Source organism: Nilaparvata lugens, chromosome 12 (assembly GCF_014356525.2).
Source record: "Nilaparvata lugens isolate BPH chromosome 12, ASM1435652v1, whole genome shotgun sequence".
Lineage (NCBI taxonomy): Eukaryota > Metazoa > Arthropoda > Insecta > Hemiptera > Delphacidae > Nilaparvata > Nilaparvata lugens.
The window spans coordinates 1,831,122-1,853,637 of NC_052515.1; the positions used below are offsets into that span (position 1 = coordinate 1,831,122).

The 22,516-nt window shown below is 34.4% G+C and overlaps 1 protein-coding gene across 1 annotated transcript in view; it reads right to left on the reverse strand.

Annotated features, from left to right (window-relative positions):
* Positions 1-10,180: 10,180 nt before the first annotated feature.
* The window catches only part of LOC111058756 (myosin-11-like), a 38,601-nt gene continuing 26,265 nt past the window's right edge, over positions 10,181-22,516 (reverse strand). The window contains exons 11-15 of the mRNA XM_039438631.1: positions 21,400-21,663; positions 18,557-18,757; positions 16,055-16,270; positions 13,475-13,669; positions 10,181-10,426 (exon numbers count right to left, since the gene is read on the reverse strand). Coding sequence (XP_039294565.1) covers positions 10,319-10,426; positions 13,475-13,669; positions 16,055-16,270; positions 18,557-18,757; positions 21,400-21,663 — 984 coding nt within the window. The 3' untranslated portion in view covers positions 10,181-10,318. The remainder of the gene's footprint in view (positions 10,427-13,474; positions 13,670-16,054; positions 16,271-18,556; positions 18,758-21,399; positions 21,664-22,516) is intronic.

Below are 22,516 nucleotides of genomic sequence, written 5' to 3' on the forward strand. Positions count from 1 at the left end.
AAAAATCTAGGTGAGTATGCCTGACACTACAATATTAAACTACACATTTACTACCATCTACTCTATATAAATGAACCGGAAAATATAGAATCTATTTTCATTAGATTGTTATCATTCATTTTCATAATTCATTTGAAAATTAGTTATCAGAAATCACTAATAAAATTATTCTTATTTTCTTTGATTGAAGCGCATCAATTTCAATGCTGTATTAATTTTAATAATATTCATCTATTCAGACAATAATTACAATGTGGTTACATAGAATCATTTTTATAGAATCATCAAAGCAAATTAATTATCAAAATCATTTCTCTGCTCCATTCAGTGCTGCAGACATAGACAATGCTCTGAGGGACATGAAACCTGGTAGAGCTCCTGGGTTCGATGGAATTCACCCCGAATTCTTACTCAATGCTGGGAAAAACACCAGGCGATGGTTGAGCCGGTTCTGTTCAGACATACTTGCCACTGGAAAGATCCCACATGCTATGAAAAGGTCAAAAATTGCGATGGTTGAGCCGGTTCTGTTCAGACATACTTGCCACTGGAAAGATCCCACATGCTATGAAAAGGTCAAAAATTGTAGCAATCTTGAAGCCTGGAAAGATGGCTGACCAGGTCGAAAGCTATCGGCCAATAGCTCTGCTTAGCTCAGTTTATAAATTACTAGAAAGACTGCTTCATAGTAGGATAAGCACAGCAATCCTTGAGATAGTCCCTATCGAGCAAGCATGCTTTAGGCCAGAGCGCAGCTGTGAGGACCAGGTCTTGGCACTGACAACATTCATTGAGGCTGGATATCAGAGACAGAAAAAAACAGCTGTAGCTTTTGTCGATTTGAAGGCAGCATATGATACAGTCTGGCGAGAAGGTCTAATATATAAAATGTTGCAAATCATTCCATGTCAACATACAGTAAGACTTGTTAACAATATGCTGAAAAACAGATCCTTCCAGGTGTTGATTGGGCATGAGATGAGTCGAACAAAAAGGCTTGACAATGGTCTGCCACAAGGATCTGTCTTGGCTCCTCTCCTTTTCAACCTTTATGTCTCAGACCTGCCATGAGTCAGGTCCAGAGTATTTGCATATGCAGATGATTTGGCTTTGGCTACACAGAGTAGTGACCTTGAGACTGGAGAGGAGACACTAACAAGTGCCTTGGCTGTACTGACAGACTACTTTTCGAAGTGGAGGCTGTGCCCCAGCCCTGGGAAAACTCAAGTATCAGCCTTCCATCTAAGCAATAAACTAGCAAATGCTGAGCTGAAAGTCTCAATGAATGGTGCTGCCTTGAAACATAATAAGTTTCCGAAATATCTTGGCATCACCCTGGACAGGACCCTCTCTTTTAATGAGCACCTAAGGAATGTAGCAGCCAAGTTGAAGACAAGAAACAACATTATTAGGAAACTATGTGGCACAACTTGGGGCTCATCTTCCTCAACTCTGAGATGCTCTAGTCTGGGCCTGGTGTATGCTGCTGCTGAGTACTGTGCATCTTCCTGGATCAACAGTTGTCACACTCACCTTGTAGATGTGCAACTGAATAATTCAATGCGAATAATTACAGGAGCCTTACGATCCACTCCAGTTTCCTGGCTCCCAGTGCTCAGCAGCATACCCCCACCTCCTCTTCGCAGAGCACAAGCTCTCCTTAGGATCTATGAAAGGATTTCGTCCAATCATCTACTTCCAATCCATCAGGACATTCCGGATTTATATAGAAGGGAGCAGAAGGCCAGCGGTCAGGATGGCAGAGCAATTGAGAGATGAGAGGTTCTCTCTGAACAGAAGATGGAGAGAGGAGGTGCCCCCCGGAATACCGGAGAGCTATTTCTCATGCACTAGGCCTCCTGGCTTTGAGCTCCCCCGGTGCATCTGGGTGACACTCAACAGAATTCGAACCCAGCATGGGAGATGCAATGCATCATTTTTCAAATGGGGACTTGGAGACTCCCCCAGTATGTGACTGTGGGGCGATGGAGCAGACAGTGCACCACATTATATTTGAGTGTGAGAGACGTGCCTACCTGGGCGAGGCTAACGACTTCACTGTAGCAAGTCCCCGGGCAATACAGTATATTTCATCCCTTGACGTGCATTTATAAAAGTGTGAAATTTTAATAATATTGACAAAAAAAATGCCATACGCTAAATATATATAATTATCAAAAGATATTCAAAAATAACCCTACCAGCAAATCTAATCAGTAAGCCAAGTGAAAAAATTATGAATTGGAAAGAAATAAGAATGTCATAAATGTAATAGTATTCAAAATAAAAGCTCAATGTTCAACCAATTGAATTCATCTTACAGTAGTTGTTAATTATAGAAGATAAATAATTAATAATTAACGAGAAGAGAAATAAACTCTATGATCTTATAAAGAAGTCTACTTATAGGTCCATAATGTAATGGCAAGCAAAAACTTGTAATTTATAGCACTTGTGAAATTTAACCTATAATTTAACATGGATATTTAGATGATTTAAATTTGAATTACGGGATGAACTAATGGATAAAAAGTGAAAAATAATATTCTAGTATAATGCGATCTCACCTTGTCCAATATAAAAATGTATTCTGCTATGCCAAATTCGTATGAAGTCGGTTCCAAATACCATAAGTTTATTATGAGCACAATCGTTACAGATCACATTTTACAACCGATAAACTTTAGAATAGAACCACATTTCACCATATTCTATCACTGAATTGAGAATTTTATTGTTAAATTCGACTAAAATGAGCACAAGTTACCACATAAGACCAGCTTCAACACAAACAGTAGGGGACATGTCGAATAATGAAGGTGAAAGATTTTGGGTTAAAGACTATCTATTCCACGAGGACCAATCACAGAAGCCGTCTTTTCAATCAAAGAGAAATCGCCTTCTCTCATTGGTTCCCGAGAATTTGAAGCCTCTTGTGCAACCGGGCCGGGGCCTATCAATGCCAAACTATTCAAAAACCCATTTACAGAAATCACTTAAATTAAACCATAAATTATAGCTAGAAAATCTTCGAAATCCACAAAACAGCATACAAACTAATGAAATTGGTTTATACCAGGGGAAATATTTAATTCAATACGAAAAACAACTCAAGTTGTAACCCCCACCACAACCACTACTGACACGACAGAAGTCACGTAGCCCTTGTTATCAAAAAGATAGGACAACCTGAGTCAAAAATCGAATATGGCTGCCTCCATGCTATCATTATTTTAAATTCCAAATTATAAGAAAATCAAGACCTAAGACTGAAAACGGCGATAGATGTCCTAAAACTTATGAGAAAACACATTTTGTGTATTAGAGGAAATTAATTGTAATTTAATGTCAAATAATAAGGGTAAACGTTATTTGAGTAAGATATAATTGAGTTTAGTTACGGCTTATAACTGAAGAAATCATACTATATTTCAAACACAAAAAATAAAAGCAAGTAGGCCTACATGAAGGAAGATAAAAAGACAGAAATTGCAATGGGAAAAGAATATTAATAAAAAAATAATCTTACCTTGAACAATGAGTGCTTTCAAACGTTCAGTCGCTGTTTCTAATGATACAGAGCTCTCAACAACATTTTGATACTCAACCCTTTTTGACACAAGAATAATTGCAAATGATACTGTAATTTATCAATTGAAATCACTGAATAACGACTAAATTCATTCTTTCATCCGACAACATTCAACAAGTTGACTGGCTTCAACACAAACTGGTCAAATTTGAAGATGAAAGAAAAAGACAAAGGAGAAGCAAGAGCGGTTTTGGGTTTGAGACTCACACCTATTTTGGTATTTTCCACATGTAGTACATTCAAAAACGCAATGATAGAACATAGAAACCTCAAAAACTCGACCTAAAACTATTGCTGAAAATTCTATAAATCTATAGAGATAGCTTTCAAAATAATAAAACTTGTTAAATATCAGCCAAAATATTGAAATCACTTGAAAACAACCCAACCTCGCAACCCTTCAGGTAAATTGAGTCAAGTAAACTCCCAACAGGTCCTTATTTATTTTACAATCAACAGAACTTTGACAAATTCAACCAAAACTATCGGTTTCAAAGTAATTGAAATTTATAACTAAGCTCCCAAGCAAATATAAATTATTAATACGCCTATCTCAAGATTGACAATTCAAAGCACATCACCTACTATCATTAATCATCATTCAAAATCATAATATCTTCAATTCCTTTGTAACTGAATACAGCTTAGCTACATACTAAAACTAAACAAGGAAATTTACAAGACTAATCACAGGGCTGAATGTTGTAAGACAGTCTGCAGATAATGATAACCTGACCAGAACAATGTTCTATAGGCTAGGAAATTAATGCCGCATAAAGAATGAATAGTCTGCAGAGACTATTAGCTAAATTGGCTTCATGGGATAACTTATGAAACAGAATATTATCTCCGCATAAAATAGAGATTTAACAATAAAATACGGACCATATGCAGACGTTTGTTATTGTTAATAATCAAACATTAAACCTAGAACTGACTTCGAATGTTTGTCAATATTATTGAACAACTGCATATCTAATTAATTCAACTAGTCTTGGCCTTGACCCTAAATCTAAATAATGGAAATGTAATTACTTTAATAAATAAAATTAAAACTATTAGAAGTTGTTGAAGCACTTCAACAATATAATTATTAGAAATTGGAAATTGGCAAAATATCAATCTACATTGATTTAGGTTTCGTAAACAAAACTTCAATTATGACTTACGGTGATTCAATAATTGACTGCCACAATAATTATATTTTGTTAATCTCCAAATTGAATACTTTGATACACACGAGAAAAAGTTAATTATTAGAAAGGAAAATCCACACCAAACAACCGGACAGTTTTTAAGTTCAACTGTCAAAATCTGTCATTCATTAAACAATGAAGAAATCAAGTTTGCTTCTTTGAAGATACAGTCAGCAGAGCGTGTGTTTTCTATACTGACCACTTGGTGGCAGCACTAGTAAAGAACTTACAAACGACCGTCTCTCTCAAGGAAATAAAAATGGATTGCGCATGAGCTATTACACTGAACAAAATTATGAGGTCTACGTTATAACGGCAAAGGATAAAGATGAGAGAACAGCGATTCGACATTGTTAAAAACGGAGTTGGCAACGTTACAAAGCTAGAAGAGGATAGTGCTATCTGTTTTGTCAAATATTCGACGCAGATAGCAACACCTATAATCAAACACTGCCACTATAACGTGGACCTCACTATAGGTACCTCATAAGTGAGATATCTCAAACGTGCAATTATTTCAACTTTTCATTGATTATTACCCAAAATAATCAACACATTACAAATAATATTAACATGTTACTATTCAAAAGCCAAAACTCAATGTCACAAACTTTTTTTACCTATAAAACATAATTGAACAGAAACTTTTAGGTTATGTTCACACAATAGAAAAATTGAAATCTCAATTTGAAATTTAATATTCTCTTAGCAAAGTTCGATTATTTATACAATGAAGTAGCTAGTTATAATAATGTACTGAAACTAGCTTACTCTCAAAATTTTCGCAACTCGGTGTGGCTTTATCAGTTGGCTTTCAATGGCCCAAAGGATTTGTCTCCTAATGGCGCAACCACTTCTTTTATTTCAAATTGCCGATTAACGCTTAATTCTACGACAAAATTTCACTAAACACTATTTCTAGATAATAATTTGATCTATAATTCATGTCTCAAACAAAATTTCAATTTGAGCTACCGTTCAGACAGTATTTCAAAAAAACTGGTACACCTGAATTTTTTTTTTGTTTTCCCAAATTCTGCATGTATCTAACAATTAACGGGGAAAGTGAACAGAACATTATTTGTAGATAATATTCCACTCTACAATTGATTTCCTCAACAGTTGTTTGATATGAATCACCGTTGCGACGTTATTTCAAGAAAACTAATGCATCATGTGATGTAATTTCCAATCATTCCCAAATTTCGCCTCTATTTGACATTTTACAAGAAACAATTACTGGACATTATTTGTAGATAATGTTCTGATTTACAATTCAAGTCCTCTACAAGTTTTCGATATGAGCTACTGTTGAGACGTTATTCTTATAAAACTGATGCATCATCTTATAGAATTTTTCATTTTATTCAAATTCTGACTGACATTTTACGAAAACATTTCACTGAACATTTTTAGTACCGTAAATAATGCTCTAATCTAAAATAAATTTACGTTTCCTACATTTTTTTTATATGAGCTATCGTTGAGACAGTATTTCAATATAATTATGACTATAAGGATGGACCAGTGGTCGCCAAACAGTCGATCGCGAGCTACCGGTAGCTCATGGGGTAGAATTTGGTAGCTCACAGAAACGCTTGTGCAAAAGAATGTCGTCCAGTTTGAATATATACACTTTCCCAGTCTAAAGAAAATCAATGACGAGAAATATCCTCCACAGCACCGCAGAAATAACCAAGAATACGGTACAATTCTTTCAGACTTGAGACAACAGTTTGATCAACATTATTTCAATATTTTAAAAGCATATCAAATATGGTACAATTCATCAACTCTCTTTTGTAGAGATCTATGCAGAAGATTTTTCAGCTTGTGTTGTAAAACATTTTGGTGAAGATCAGGCTTCAGTTGAAATGGAATTTGTGGATTTTCGAAATGAACTGTCTCTCAGATAACTTTCTACAACTGGAAATATTTGGCCTCAAATCCCCGAAGAAATGTATCCAAATATTATTCAAGTTGCATTGAGGTTGAAAGCTATGTTCAGCTCTACCTACTTGTTAAGCATCTTTTTCAAGTATGAAATTCATAAAAAATCTATATAGGAACAGACTGACTGATGAACAATTGGACAACTACAACGTACACTCCAAACATCAAGAAAATAATTGATGACCAGAGAAGAGTTCCACTGCTCTTATTGAAATGTACATTTCAACTTTTGTTATACTTTTTGCTATGAGATAAGTAGATTTCAACACTAGAAATGTATCTTTATAGGCAATAAAAGTGTGAAAATTTCATTTTGCATATCGTACTTTCTTCAGTCTTATGTTCCTTGTTAGCTCACTAGAAGATTTATAAATGCTATTCTAGCTCACAGGCTCGTAAGTTTGGCCACCATTGGGATAGACCTTCAGTAAACTGGGTTCCGAATCACTGAAAGATGATTTTCAAGCTCATAAAGCTATATCAGAGACAAGAAATATAGATATGCTTATGCTTATCTATGGCTATATTTACATATTATATCAGTCCCGGCAATGAATGCTCAAGAAAGGGTATAGAAGGAAATGTTTGGAAGACAATTTTTGACCCCACAGTTCTGTTAAGGGTAGTAATAAGGAGGTAAACCTATCAAAAGGCCCCACCCCTACAACCTGTGCTAAGGGGGTGGGGGTGGTTTAAAGGTACCATTTTTTGGTTTCTCGCATAAAACTCATAAACTATGTATCTCAAGGACTTGAATGTCATATAACAAATTAAAGCTTACATTATTTCCTACAGTTTTCATTCTACAACTTTTTTTATATATCTCCTCTAGTTTTCGAGATATCCGCTCTTAAAGGTGTGACATATTTGAAAAAAAAACACGTTTGGCACCAATGTTTCTCTATTTTTGCTCTTATAACTTTTTAAAAATCGATGGGAAAAATCTATGCTGATTATGAGCTTATAGAGCATTGAAATCTCTTCAATTTGATGTATAATTTCACGCTTTTACGAATTTCCCTACACCTTTTGCAGCAGCTTTAGTGTTGAGTGTGAAATCTCCATTTTTGCAACAACAGACCAATTGACAAAGGAATTTGGAGGGAATGTTTTAAACAAAATTTTTGACTTTGCAGCTTTGTTGAGAATAGTTAGGAGGAGAACATATCAAAAGTCCCCATTCCTAACTCATGTGCTAAGGGGATGAGGGTGGTTTAAAAGTTGCATTTTGCAGCGTTTTGCTTCCACGCTCATATCTTGAGAACAATGCGTTCAACCGACATTACTAACTACTCAAAAATGAAGCTTGATAAATTCTCTATACTTTTTGTTTGATGGAATTTTCTGATATTCCCAACAGTTCCCGAGATATTCGCTCTTGAATGTGTGTAATTGTTAAAATAACAGGTTTTATGTTTTGCTCTTTCAGGGCTTATAACTCTCCAACAATGCATCATAAAAACGTATGCTTACTGTAGGTAAGTGGAGTAGGTCAATTTCCACACAGAAAACACTTAACATGTAGGAGACACATTATAAGAAGTTTCTGAAACTAACTATTGTATGTAATTGTAAACTATCTAATATTTTCTGTAAGAAGAAGAAGAAGAAGAAGAGAAGAAGAAGAAGAAGAAGAAGAAGAAGAAGAAGAAGAAGTAGAAATTGATGTAGTAGTTTTACTTTTTGTGTAGTTGAGAAGTTGATATTGTGGTAATTATTCATATTGAATGAAAACGACTAATGGCTGTTGGGGTTGGTGTATCAAAATGCTAACATCTAAAAGTAATCTCCTTTAAGACATACTGGCAACAGGTCAGCCCGAGTTGAAAGCAGAGATAGGTCGAGAGAAAATACTATGTTAATTTCAGTTATTAATTGCATGCGTCATTGCATGTAACTAATAGTCCACACAACAGCTGATTTTTTACTAAGTTACATTGAAATATTAATAATTTTATGCGTCATTGCATGTAATTAATATCCACTCGCCAGCTGATTTAAGGTTCGAACCCACTAGAACGTACCAGACACGGACCGTGTCAGACCATGCCAGGCACGTAAAATAACAACTATGCCCACTACAACGGATCAACAGCGTTCTATGCCAGTACATTACGCGTATGCTACGCGTATGGTACGCGTATGGTACGCGTATGATGCCCGATCAGAAGTTGTTGGGAACGCGTCAGTTAGCAAGAGAATGTAGCGGTGAACTGGTTACCAACGCGGTGCATGCGCGGTTACAACGGGGTTTGCAGGCGTCACGTGCCATGCAAGGAGCGTTCCGTCACAGACAAAATATACTGGCCGACAAATGTTGACCTGGACGTGCATGGCACGCTCCGTGCTTGGCCGGTGACGGAACGGTCTAATGGGTGTATTACATATCAAATGATGCAAAGAATATTTTTTGCATGTGTCGGTACGGGCACGGTCATGGTATGATACGTTCTAGTGGGTTCGAACCTTTATGATGAATAATTCTATAGTCTGATTTTTACGGTAATATTGGCGTTGGAAGGAGACTCCTTTTCCTTTTGTATTATCCTTAAAATGCAAAATTTCAAAACCTTTTTATAAACGTCGACGCACCTTGTTTCAAAGTACTTGTATACCAAATTTTATCCAAATCGGACAATAACTGCGACTGTAACTGCGGTACAAACATATAAAAGCCGATCGAGTCGTAACTAAGACCTTAGCTTCGCTTTGGTCAATATTAATGTAAATCATCGTATTTTATCGGCATCTATCTGGTCAATGTTTGTGTTTCCCCAACTCTGCTAACTTGTTTCTATAGTGAGGTGCACGTTATAATGGCAGTGGAGAAAGATAGGAGAACAACGTTGCCAAACCTCTGTCTTTTCAATGCCTTCTATAGACGGTAGCTGATACAGGTTAATTGATGCAATATTAACTTTTTGTGTAGTTGAGAAGTTGATATTGTGGTAATTATTCATATTAAATGAAAGAGACTAAGAAATTGTCAAAAAACCACAGATTTATGGATACTTTATTGATGATTTATTGTAATAACCGAGACCGGTCTTTCTAAGTATCAATAAATCTGTAGATTCTTGACAATTTCTTAGTCTTTTTCATTTAATGCAATATTAACGGATCATTGTCGTTGAAAATAGTCAATTATATTCTATTAAGCAAGAAATTATATTTTTCATGAATTTTAATGATTAAGATGAAATATTTTGTCAATTAAATATTAATTCTACATTGTTAAAAGACGATCTGACCACAGAGCAAAGCGAGAAAGAGATAGTGCTATTCGCTTTGTTGAATGATAGACAAGGATAGCAATACCATTGCTAATCAAACACTGCCATTATAATGTGGACCTCACTTCAGATGCATATACATTATTTTAATATCCTCATTTATAACGTAATGAATATTAGAATACTGTAATTTTTATTTACCTTGTTTAATGATATTGAATAATTATATGCTCCGTGTCAGTTCATCCTCGAAGCTTCTCGTTCTACGTCAATACTGAATTTCAGGAAGTTCTGAAGAGACCTCAGCAATTTCTTCACATTTTCAATGGAAATCTTGTGCTTTTTCAAGTATCTTCATCTGATTCGTTATTGTAATCGAGACAGCCACAGCTTCTAACTGATCTGCCATCAGTTTTCGGCGAAGACATCTTTCTATTTCTACGATTTCTCATCTAAAATAAATTCAAAAATTATTGGTTTTATTTATTCATTCATCAATACATTCACAAATCATAATCTATAGATATGACTGGGCGAACTTCTTATGAGTAGTTGTGATGCCCACATTATAATGGCAGTGGAGAAAGATAGCAGAACAACGTTGCCGATCCTCTGTCTTGTCAATTCCTTCTATAGACGGTAGCTGATACAGGCATAAAGAAACAATAGCGTAACTTGATATCCCATGGTATAGGGCGTTTATGTCGCAACTTTTACTGTTATCTCAAGTCGATTACTATCGATTATTGTAGATTTTTACTGTCTTGTTGGGGTGAGAGTGTATGAACGGCAGCCGATCCTCTGTCTTGTCAATGCCTTCTATAGACGGTAGCTGATACAGGCATAGAGAAACAATAGCGTAACTTGATATCCCATGGTATAGGGCGTTTATGTCGCAACTTTTACTGTTATCTCAAGTCGATTACTATCGATTATTGTAGATTTTTACTGTCTTGTTGGGGTGAGAGTGTATGAACGGCACAATATGAGAGACATCAGCGTCATAAAGCTTCTCAGGAAAGAAATACGTGGACTATCGGCTTGAGATAACAGTGAAAGTTGCGACATAACGACCTATACCATGGGATATCTACTCAAGCTATTGTTTCTCTATGATACAGGTTTATTGATGTTATATTAACTGTTAATTCTCGTTTAAAATTATCAATTATATTTTATTAAGCAAGAAATTATACTTTTTCAATAATTTCATAATTAATTTTCATTATTAATTCCACATTGTTAAAAGACGATCTGACAACAGAGGAAAGCGAGAAAGAGATAGCGCTATCTGCATTTTTGAATGATAGACAAGGATAGCAATACCATTGCTGATCAAACACTGTCATTATAACGAGGACCTCACTATAGACATTATACAAGGGGAAATGGACATATTGACATTCTGATCAGCAGATTATCCAAGTCGAAGAATAGTTATGTGGATGTTATTAATTTAAGTCTGCCAGGAGCTTGGGCAGAAGCTCCGTTCCACTTGTTCAGAAGAAAATTATATTTTGGGTTGGTCAAAAGTCCTTTTTATTCTATTGTTGAGTATTTAAAAATTGAATTTCACGACCTTTAGCTTTAAATAATGTGAATTATTTAAAATAATAGTATTTAATATTTTATTATGAACTATTATTGACTTGATAATTGACCGAGCGAAGTGAGGTCTCAGATTCAAGTCGACGGTTTGGCATTTCTCTAAATGTTTAAATGTTTATATGATGCGCATTTACGGCGAAACGCGATAATAGATTTTCATGAAATTTGACAGGTATGTTCCTTTTTTAATTGCGCGTCGACGTATATACAAGGTTTTTGAAAATTTTGCATTTCAAGGATAATATAAAAGGAAAAAGGAGCCTCCTTCATACGCCAATATTAGAGTAAAAATCAGACTATAGACTTATTCATCATAATATATGAAATCGACTATATTATCTATAATATTGGAGTAAAAATCAGACTATAGAATATTATTAATCAAAAATCAGCTGTCGAGTGGATTAAAAAACGCATGCAATTCAATATCTCAATGTAACTTGGTAAAAAATCAGCAGCTGTGTAGACTATAAATTGCATGCCTCGTTGCATGCCTCATTGAATGCGATTTTCATGCACTATTAAATAGGATGCACAGAACTTATAAAAGCTTGTCTTGGCGACTAGATATCTTCTGGTTTTCTCGCGCTAAATTTCGGAAAGCGTTATATGATAACTAGTAGTTCTGTGAACAGCAGACCTGACGCAGCATTCTCATCCACAAGTACCTGATTGAAACTATGGACCTTATAGAAAATACAGCAATAGACTGGCTTCTCCACACATCTGTGTAATCACTTGTCAGCTGATTTATGATGAATAATTCTATAGTCTGATTTTTACTCTAATATTGGCGTATGAAGGAGGCTCCTTTTTCCTTTTATATTATCCTTGAAATGCAAAATTTTCAAAAACCTTGTATATACGTCGACGCGCAATTAAAAAAGGAACATACCTGTCAAATTTCATGAAAATCTATTACCGCGTTTCGCCGTAAATACGCAACATATAAACATATACACATCTAAACATTTAAACATTTAAACATTAAGAGAAATGCCAAACCGTCGACTTGAATCTTAGACCTCACTTCGCTTGGTCAATAAATCTCTTAAAATTTGAGGTTTTTTAGCGTTATGAGAAATATCCTTGGCTTGATATTGGATGCTGATAGTTGATGCAGCACACATTTGAAATTTGAATTCAACGAAATGAATTAAAATTGTCTACAGATGGAAATAAATTGGAAGTTGCATTTGTTCAAATGCTAATTAATTAATAATTATTATTAAACGAAAATCCTAATTAAATGCTATAATTCACCCCGAAGACTTCTGCTACTGCAAATATTGACAACAGGGTAAACAGCTAGATGGAAATTCGATGAGCGCTACTATACAAGAAATATTTGTCAGCCCGGGGAATCGAATCCAGTACCTCCTAATTTCCGGTCAGGAATGCTTACCATTACACCAAACTGACAATATCTGGATAGCATTGTCTGAAATCAGAATTCCATCTGTAGACTGGCTGGCCGCTATGGCTTTGTATAAAATGAGTGCTGCTATCCAGAGATAGTCAGTTTGGTGTAAGGGTAAGCATTCCTGACCGGCAATTAGGAGGTACGGGGTTCGATTCCCGGGCTGACAAATAATTTTTGAATAGTAGCGCTCATCGAATTTCATCTAGCTGTTTTCAATATTTGCAGTAGCAGAAGTATTCGGGTTGTTTTGCAGCATTTAATTTGAATAATAATTATCAAAAAATCTCTTAAAACTTGAGCTTCTTTTATCAATAAGAAATATCCTTGGCTTGATATATTCTTTGGATGCTGAATGTTGATGCAGCACACATTCAACAAAATGAATTACAATACTTGTGATGATTTTTGAGGCTTTTTTGGAAGTTCTCTTTCAAAATTTCATTAAAATAAAATAAAATTCAATACAAACCTGTGAACAAGGATCACTTTTTGACTCATCGGGGTCTCGAGGTAAGTTGGAGATGAACTGCTCATAATTATCGAGGGTGCTTTCAATATCAGACCGGGAAGAACACTGCTTGCATTTCTTCGATTTTGCTGACTCTGCTAAATTTTGCCGTTCTTCAAGAGCTAGTGCTACATCTTCTATTGCAAGCTCTGTTATCTGTGAACCATAGAATAAACAATCTATAAATTTATACTCTGCTGTGAGTAGTCAACAATATAATTAACAATAATATGATGAATGAAAATTCGAATTTATTTAAACATTGATAGATATATAATTCTCAACTATGAATGATTGGGGAAGGAACAACAGGCTTAAAGCCCAAAACTGTTCCTTTCCCAAAATTAATAATATCATAGATTTATTGACTCCGGAAATTTCTATATTTGCTATAGTATATAAATATAAGCAACACCAAATTTGCTATAGTGAGATCAACGTTATAAAGTCAGCACCTGATTAACATTGGTTTGCTATTCTGGTCTGTCATTAGACAAATCATATGGGTGACACAGAATAACGGGAACATTTGAAAACGCAATAAAAAAATAGTGGGGAGGGCAAAAATGTGTGTTATGGATTGTGTATTCCAAATTAAGGTTTGAAGCAGTTTTGGGCAAATGCCTGTTGTTTTTACCTGAATTGTATTTCAAAATAAATAAATAAATAAATGAAAAAATGATTTTATTCAAACTAATGTAAAGTTCCAGACTCACCATTTGAGCATTATTAATAACATCCACCACTTTTTGACAATTACTTCTTCAAGTTGTCTTCCTCCTGCACGAATACACTCTTGAAATCTGTGTTGACGATTCCTGAACGATTGCTGCAACATTTCAGCTGAGATATTGTTAATAATTTCATTTTGAATTGTCAGTTATGATTCAACCACAGTTATTGGTCAAGTTGTGCAAACGTTTGATCTGAGACAGAAAATAGCAGGTGGACAGATCATGGGACCAGGTAACGCAGATGTTGCAGCGATCAATGAGGAATCGTCAACACAGATTTCAACAGTGTATTCGTTCAAAAGGAAGCTATCTTAAAGAAGTAATTGTCAAAAAGTGATAGATGTTATTAATAATTCTCAAATGGTAAGTCTTGAACTTTACATTAGTTTGAATAAAATAATTTTTCCCTTCCCACTAATGTTTTATGGCGTTTTCAAAAACTCCCTTTATTCTGTGTCACTCTATATATTGTGAAGTACACGTTATAATGGCATGGATACACATTTCAAAATTGATTATTCTAAACAAGAATAAACGGTTAATATTACATCGGTATCATCTACCTTCTATAGAAGGCATTGGCAAGGCAGAGAATCTGCAACGCTGTTCACCCATCTTTCTCCACTACCATTATAACGTGCACCTCACTATGAATTAAGTTTGTTATTATACACAGAATAATAAAGTTTGTTTTTTTGTCCTGCAAAATTATTACTTTAATATGTGAATATTTCCTATTTTAGTGATAATAATGTGAAATATCTCTTCTATGTTTAGTTTTAAAGCATGTAAAATTTAAAATCTAATTTGTAAAAAATAAGTAAGAACTGAACATTTTGTGAAGTGAACAACAACAAGACTCAACCTATTTCGGACTATGTGTAACTTTATCTAAATTTGGAAGAGGAATAGCACAAGGTTACCTTATTTTTTCTCTCCCTATCATTTTTATGATGTACTTATTGTATGAATCAATAAAAAAATGTGGTGTGGCGCACTCAGACAACTTTCCTTGCCGTTATGAAAACTGATTACCTGATGCTAGTGTTCACGCGCATCTCAAGTCTACTATTCTAAGATCTGAGCCAGCTGGTGACAGGACAATAACGCTGGAGACACACGAGGTATGCTATCTGTTCATAGAGAATGAGTTAATGGAATTAACAGTTGCCAACAGTTTGCAATTGAATAATCACATTTTCTCGAATTTCGAGCTTATTTCCATTTTTAGGTGATAATGATACTGAACATTAATTGTAGAGATTTTTATGCTCAATACTTTCCACTTGAAATTTTTTGTTTAAATTGTATCTGAGGACTGATAATTGGGAATCTAAAATCACACTTTGCATAGATGGGACAAAGCTCCTGAAGTTTTTACAGACATGGGACTTGTGGCAGTTGATAGAGCTTATCAATGACTATTTTAGGTATAAATTTGATCAAAATGGTTGGAGCCGTTTTCGAGAAAATCGCGAAATCCCTGCTTTTGACAACATTTTCACCATTTTAGCCGCCATCTTGAATTGCATTTGATTGAAATTGTTCGTGTCGGATACTTATAGTGTAAGGACCTTAAGTTCCAAATTTCAAGTCATTCCGTTAAGTGGGAGACGAGATATCGTGTACACAGACGCACACACACATACAGACCAATACCATACCCAAAAACCACTTTTTTGGGCTCAGGGGACCTTGAAACGTATAGAAATTGGGATACCTTAATTTTTTTCGGGAAGCAATACTTTCCTTACATATGGTAATAGGGCAAGGAAAGTAATAAAATACAGAATGCAATTATACAAACCTCATCAGTGTAACTTTTGAGTAGTTCATCTTTAGCCTTCAGTTGCATGTGAAGATTGCTGATGACATTTTCAATTTGAGAAACAGTAGACGGATTGGGAACAGGTGCCTTAGAACTGCCCTCAAGCAAACTGGTACAATAACAGTAACAGTTCTTGTAAATGGAAGCATTCTTCTCAGACTCCAAACTCTTCAGACGCTGCTTGAGGGCTTCAATCTGAAATTGTTTCAACATTATTTAACCAACTATTATATTTTTTCACTTTTTGTGTAGTTGAGAAGTTGATATTTTGGTAATTATTCATATTAAATAAAACTACTCAGAAATTGTCAAAAACCACAGATCTATTGATACTTAGAAGAACCGGTACCGGTTGTTACACCATTGTCAATGTCTGATCAACTGGAAGATCTGGGGAACTGGTTTATCAGAGATTGACAATGGTGTAACAACCGAAACCGGTCTTTCTAACTATCAATAAATCTGTGGTTTTTGACAATTTCTAGTATTTTTATTTAACAACTCTTATATCCTTGAAATGCGATTCGTGACTGGTTTATTGAATTGAAAACACATGTTTATATGTATAGAATATAACTCCATAATTTTGTAACTCGCTTACACCATAATTTTTAATGTCTAGATCAATGACCAGGCATTTCTGCATTGAATTGAAAACATCTTTATTCACAATAATGTACAGATACATAGGGAAAGTGTCAATAACTTGAAAATGACCTATGATCGAAACTAGTCGTTGTAATATTTTAAATAATAAAGGGAACTTCAAGTTTCAATATTGTTTTATTAATTTATAAAAGTAGCCAAAACTGATATTATTAATATCATGAAATATATTACAATTTAAAATATTCATTAAGACTAAGAAAATATGGAACAAAAACAATAATTAAGAACAGTCATAATACTTTAAGACAGTCAAATCTGTAAACTCTTGAATGGAGTATAGGGATAATGAAACTAAGTATTCCTTGAGTTTTAATCTCATTGCTTCAACATTTTCTATTTATTGGATCGGGTAGATATCGTCGTAAGCACAAACACTATATACGGTGTCCCACGAAGAGGTTTACACGTTTAATTTTATATTACGTGCATATTAATGCACCGAACGTTTTCAAATTTTACACAGTTTACGAATAAAGTTCTAAAAATATTCTAGGAGAATTTCAGCTCCCTAATTTTTATAGGAACAAAATGGCGGCATATTGAAAATTTTACCAATTCGCTTTCTGAGAAAACTACTGCCGCCATTTTGTTCCTATAAAAATTAGGGAGCTGAAATTTTCCCAGAACATTTTTTACATTATTAGAACCTACTTTGTAAACTGTATAAAATTTAAAAAAGTTCGGTGCATGAATGGGCACGTAATATAAAATTAAACGTGTAAATCTCTTCCTGGGACACCGTGTACTTTGATTAATTGTCTCAAAATACAAATTACTCAGTTAACAAGGTTGGCAAGAGTTAACAAGTTTAAGAGTCTGATTCATAAAAAATCCAGAAATATTATAAAAATGGGGAAAAATCTCTTCCAATCGTAGGGCTTCGTCCACACTATAATATTCTGCTGCTCAATTTTTGAGCATTCAGTTAACTGGAGATTGTTAATGGTGTAATTAACTGAAATTAGTATCTCAAATTGTTTTGATAAACTGCAGTGGATTTGACAATATGAAGCCGTTTTTATTCACAATATTTAAAATTAACTTCTTCAAATTTATTCTTTTTATAAAACGTGACCGCTATAATATATAATATTCTGCTCTCTGCTGCTCAATATACAAGCTTTCATTTTACTAGAGATTGATAATGGTGTATTTGAATAGTATCTCAAATTGTTTTAAAAAACCAGTGGTTTTGCAAATAACAAGTTGTTTCCATTTAATTAAATTATAGTCTAGTACCTATTTGTTGAATCATAGAAAAATAATGCTTTGATTATATTTATTTCTTATTACTGAAGGTCGAATTCAAATTTATTCAATCACCAAAAAGCATATTTACAAAATAATAGTGTGACAATTAGTTAATAAATTAACAGAAGTTAAGAGAGATGACTCATTATCCTTCCATTCCGAAGACTAAGACTCGTTTGCACAAAAGCCGGTTAAATTTTAACCGTGATTAATTTCACGAGAATCAATCAGAGAAGCTGTCTTTTCTTAAAGGCCTTCCCTGATTGGTTCTTGTGAAATCAATCACGGTTAAAATTTAACTGGCTGTTGTGCAACCGGGCCTTACTATTGTATTCCAGAAAACGTGATAATTTAAAACGTTAGACATGTTTGATAAAGTTTGTAGAGTGAATATTTAGTTGTGGAACTTCTCCATAATTGAAGAGACTTTAGATTTTGTCAATATATAATAAAAGTGGAATATTGACAAAATCTCAAGTCTCTACAATATTGTTAGACATGTATTTTTATAAATCAATTCCATTTTTTAAACGTTAATAATTGATGAATAATAAATAATACCTGATCCTCGTAGCCTCGAATTATTTCTTCCTCGTTCTTCAGCAAGTTCTCCATGTCCTCATTAGATGGATAATTTGGATCTTCCTTCTCCATGCCTCGAGGATCAGTAGAGGAAACATTATCAGCCAAATTTCTTCCTTCTAGAATACTGTCTCCCTCATCGCCCGAGTATACATTGCTATTTCTTCTACCTTGTCCATCCTTCAAAAAAAAGAAATTTATTACAATTTGTGAAAATAATTACGTTAAAATTTTCAATAAATAAAGATTAATCTGGATTGCCAAATATCAGTATCACCGTATCCTATGTCATGTATCGTATCAACAGAATAGAATAGAATATTTTATTCGTCATGAAATATACATTCACATGAATACATGAACTTCGTCAATTTTTAACACATAGAAGACAATGTCGTTCAGAGAGTTTTCCCAGGGATGAGACCTAGAGCAATCGAATTTTTATATCATAAACCTATTATGTTTCAAATTTCGTGAAAATCGTTAGAGCTGTTTTCGAGTTCCGTTGGATATAAATAACCAAATATAAAGATATATACAGATATACAGAAATTTCTCGCTTAATATAATAGGATAGGATAAAACTGTATCAGCTACTGTCTATACAAGACAGAGGATCGGCAATGTTGATCTCCTATCTTTCTCCACTCCCATTAAAACGTGGACCTCACTATACCAATGTTCTCACATCTGTGTTGTTTGTTACATAAATAAATGAATGAATTGAGACAAATCCAGAAAATGTTTTACAGTGGAGATTCTCATTTGTATAATAAATAATATTATAAAGTGTATGTAATTATTGAGGTGCGTACAGATATACACGCCGCGAACATGAGCAATTCACATCTAATCAGCTGATGCCAAGCTTTTTATATCTATATCTTACCTTTTCTGTAAAAATACAGATATAGTCAGCTGATTAAAAGTGAATTGCCCATGTTCGCGGCGCTTATATCTGTACGCACCTTTAGAAGAAGCACTAGAAAGAGTCAAAAGTACAACTGAAGGAATTAAGATTGGAGTAAATATGAATATCCTAGCTTTTGCAGACGACATTGTTGTTATAGCTGAGAAAAAAGAAGACTTGATATACCTGACAAATATTTTGATTGAAGAAACTGAATATGTAGCACTAAAAATAAATGAAAATAAAACCAAGCTCATGCAGATAAGTAGAGTTCAAAATATAAACGGACACAATGAACAATCTCTGAAAGTGAGCGACTATAATTTTAAAAAGACAGAAACTTTGACGTACTTGGGAGTGACACTCACGCACAACAACTCAGATGAACTGGAAGTGGCCAACAGAATAAGATCGGTAAATAAAAGCTTTTATGCATGCAATAAACTGCTTAGCTCAAGTCTCCTCTCACATACATCAAAACTAAGAATCTTCCATTAGTATTTATTTATTTAATTCATATCACTTGAAAATTATAATTATAATAAACTAAGAATCTTCCAGTAGTATTTATTTATTTAATTCTTATCACTTGAAAATTATAATTAATAATAAAGAATAATAAAATGGCATAAATGACCGAAACATGTTCATTTTCATTCATTTATTTATTGTATAAAATACTATAATCATAATACAATTATGACATTGGAGGAAAAACTAGGCTAAGCCTGTACTATTTCTCTCCAAAAATTTTGATAAAATGTTAATGTTGTCCAAAAGATAAGGTTATATAGTCACACACTGCTTCGTCACTTGATTTTCGGTCCAGAAATGATGATTTAAAATTTTGAATTTTGAAGGTTGATTTTATACTCTAAATGAATCACAGAATGTATCACAATAAATTAAAAACTTTAGAAATATTGCACTTATTTAAAAAATTTGAATACAAAATCAAAAACCCACTCACTATGTTGTGATAAAATATTTAAAAAAGGGTACTGATATTTTTATTTTCTTTATATTTATATTACAAGTAGCCCTATACAGGAAAGAGATCAAAACTAAGACTATACAAAACCATCATAAGACCAGTGCTACTATATGCTTCAGAAACATGGATACTGAATAAAAAAGAAGAAAAAAGACAATTGTTTTTGAAAACAAGATTCTTCGAAAAATTTTTGGCCAACACTAGAGAACGGAGTTTGGAAAATCAAGCACAACTACGAAAATTGATACGCCAATTATTCAATGAAGCAGACATAGTGGGTGAGATTAAAAGCAGAAGGTTACGGTGGACGGGACACATTCTGAGGAAAGAAGAAAGCGCTCTGACAAGCAGTGTACTGAGGAATAATCCTATAGGAAGGAGACCAACTGGAAGGCCAAGAACTAGATGGTGGGACCAGGTCCGGAAAGATATGAGGAGGATGGGCCTAAAAGAGGAGGACGCGGGTGACCGAAACTTTTGGAGAGGCTTAGTTGATGAAGCCAAGTACCGACTGGGGTACGAGTGGCCACCGCAGAAAGTAAGTAGTATCATAGAGAAACAATAGCGTAAGTAGATATCCCATAGTATAGGGCGTTTATGTCGCAACTTTTGCTGTTATCTCAAGCCGATTACTGTCGATTTTTACTGTTTTGACCGGGTAAGAGTGTATGAACGACACAATATGAGAGACTACCAGCATCATAAAGCTTCACAGGAAAGAACTACACGGACTATCGGCTTGAGATAACAGTAAAAGTTGCGACATAAACGCCCTATACCATGGGTTATCTACTTACGCTATTATTTCTCTATGGTAGTATGTAATTATTGATAACTGTAATACTTAGAATATCCAAAGATCTAATAACAATGTTGTGAGTAACAACAAGATGAAGATAGAAACTCCTCTTTACTCACATAGAAACTCCTATTTTCCCTCTCAGTCAGTCCTGAATTTTGCGAACACAAATCTCCCAATTCCAACTCAGCACAAATATCTTCAATTTTTGTTCTCGCCTCCAGTCTACGCTTTTGTTCAGAGCTTCTGTCCTTCTTTCCGGGTTGTTCAGAGCTTTGTGCGCACAATTCACCCGACTCTAATTCAGCACAAATGTCTTGAACTTTGCTAGCAGATCTGTATTGTAATCCGGATTCAGAGTCATCCGTAGTTGGGCCAAGATCCTAAAAAACGGTGACATTTTTCAAATGATTTGTTTGATCAAAAATCATTTAATATTATTTGAGTCATGTAATATTTAAGTACCGGGTGATTACAAATGAAATAGACAACTTCAATAGCCTGTACAAAATTAAACTGGTGTATTTCAACATAGTAAGTGATATAGGTTTGTAGGGAATTTCTTAAAGTTTATGTTGGTAGAACTGTTGCGGCTATTGTTGGCTGCTCCGTGTTACAACAGCCAGTTTAGTTTAGCAATATGGCCGCTACTCAAGTGGAGAAAGCTTATTGTGTTCTTGAATTAGCCAAAACAAACTCTGTTACTGTTGTGCAGCGTCATTTCAGAACAAAATACGGTAAACCACCACCAACAAGGCAATCAATTTATGACTGGTATGAACGTTTTGAAAGCAGTGGATGTGTGTGTAAGAAGAAGAGTACTGGAAGACCTTCTGTTACAGAAGAAAAAATTGATAGTGTTCGTGATGTTTTTGTACGAAGTCCAGGAAAATCGACTAGATCAGCGAGTTTAGAATTGCAAATTCCTCAACCTACTGTGTGGAAAATTCTGCGGAAACGTTTGAAAATGACACCTTATAAATTGCAGTTAGTATAAAGTTCAAATGACAATGATAAAGTTGTACGTAAAAATTTTTGTCAAGAGATGCAACATTGTCTTGAAAATGACGACACATTGTTTAATCGCCTAATTTTCAGTGATGAATGCACTTTTCACATTAGTGGAAAAGTTAACAGACATAATGTACGAGTATGGGGAACAGAAAACCCAAGAGAGACTGTAAAGCATATACGCGATTCTCCTAAAGTGAACGTGTTTTGCGCTTTATCTTGTGA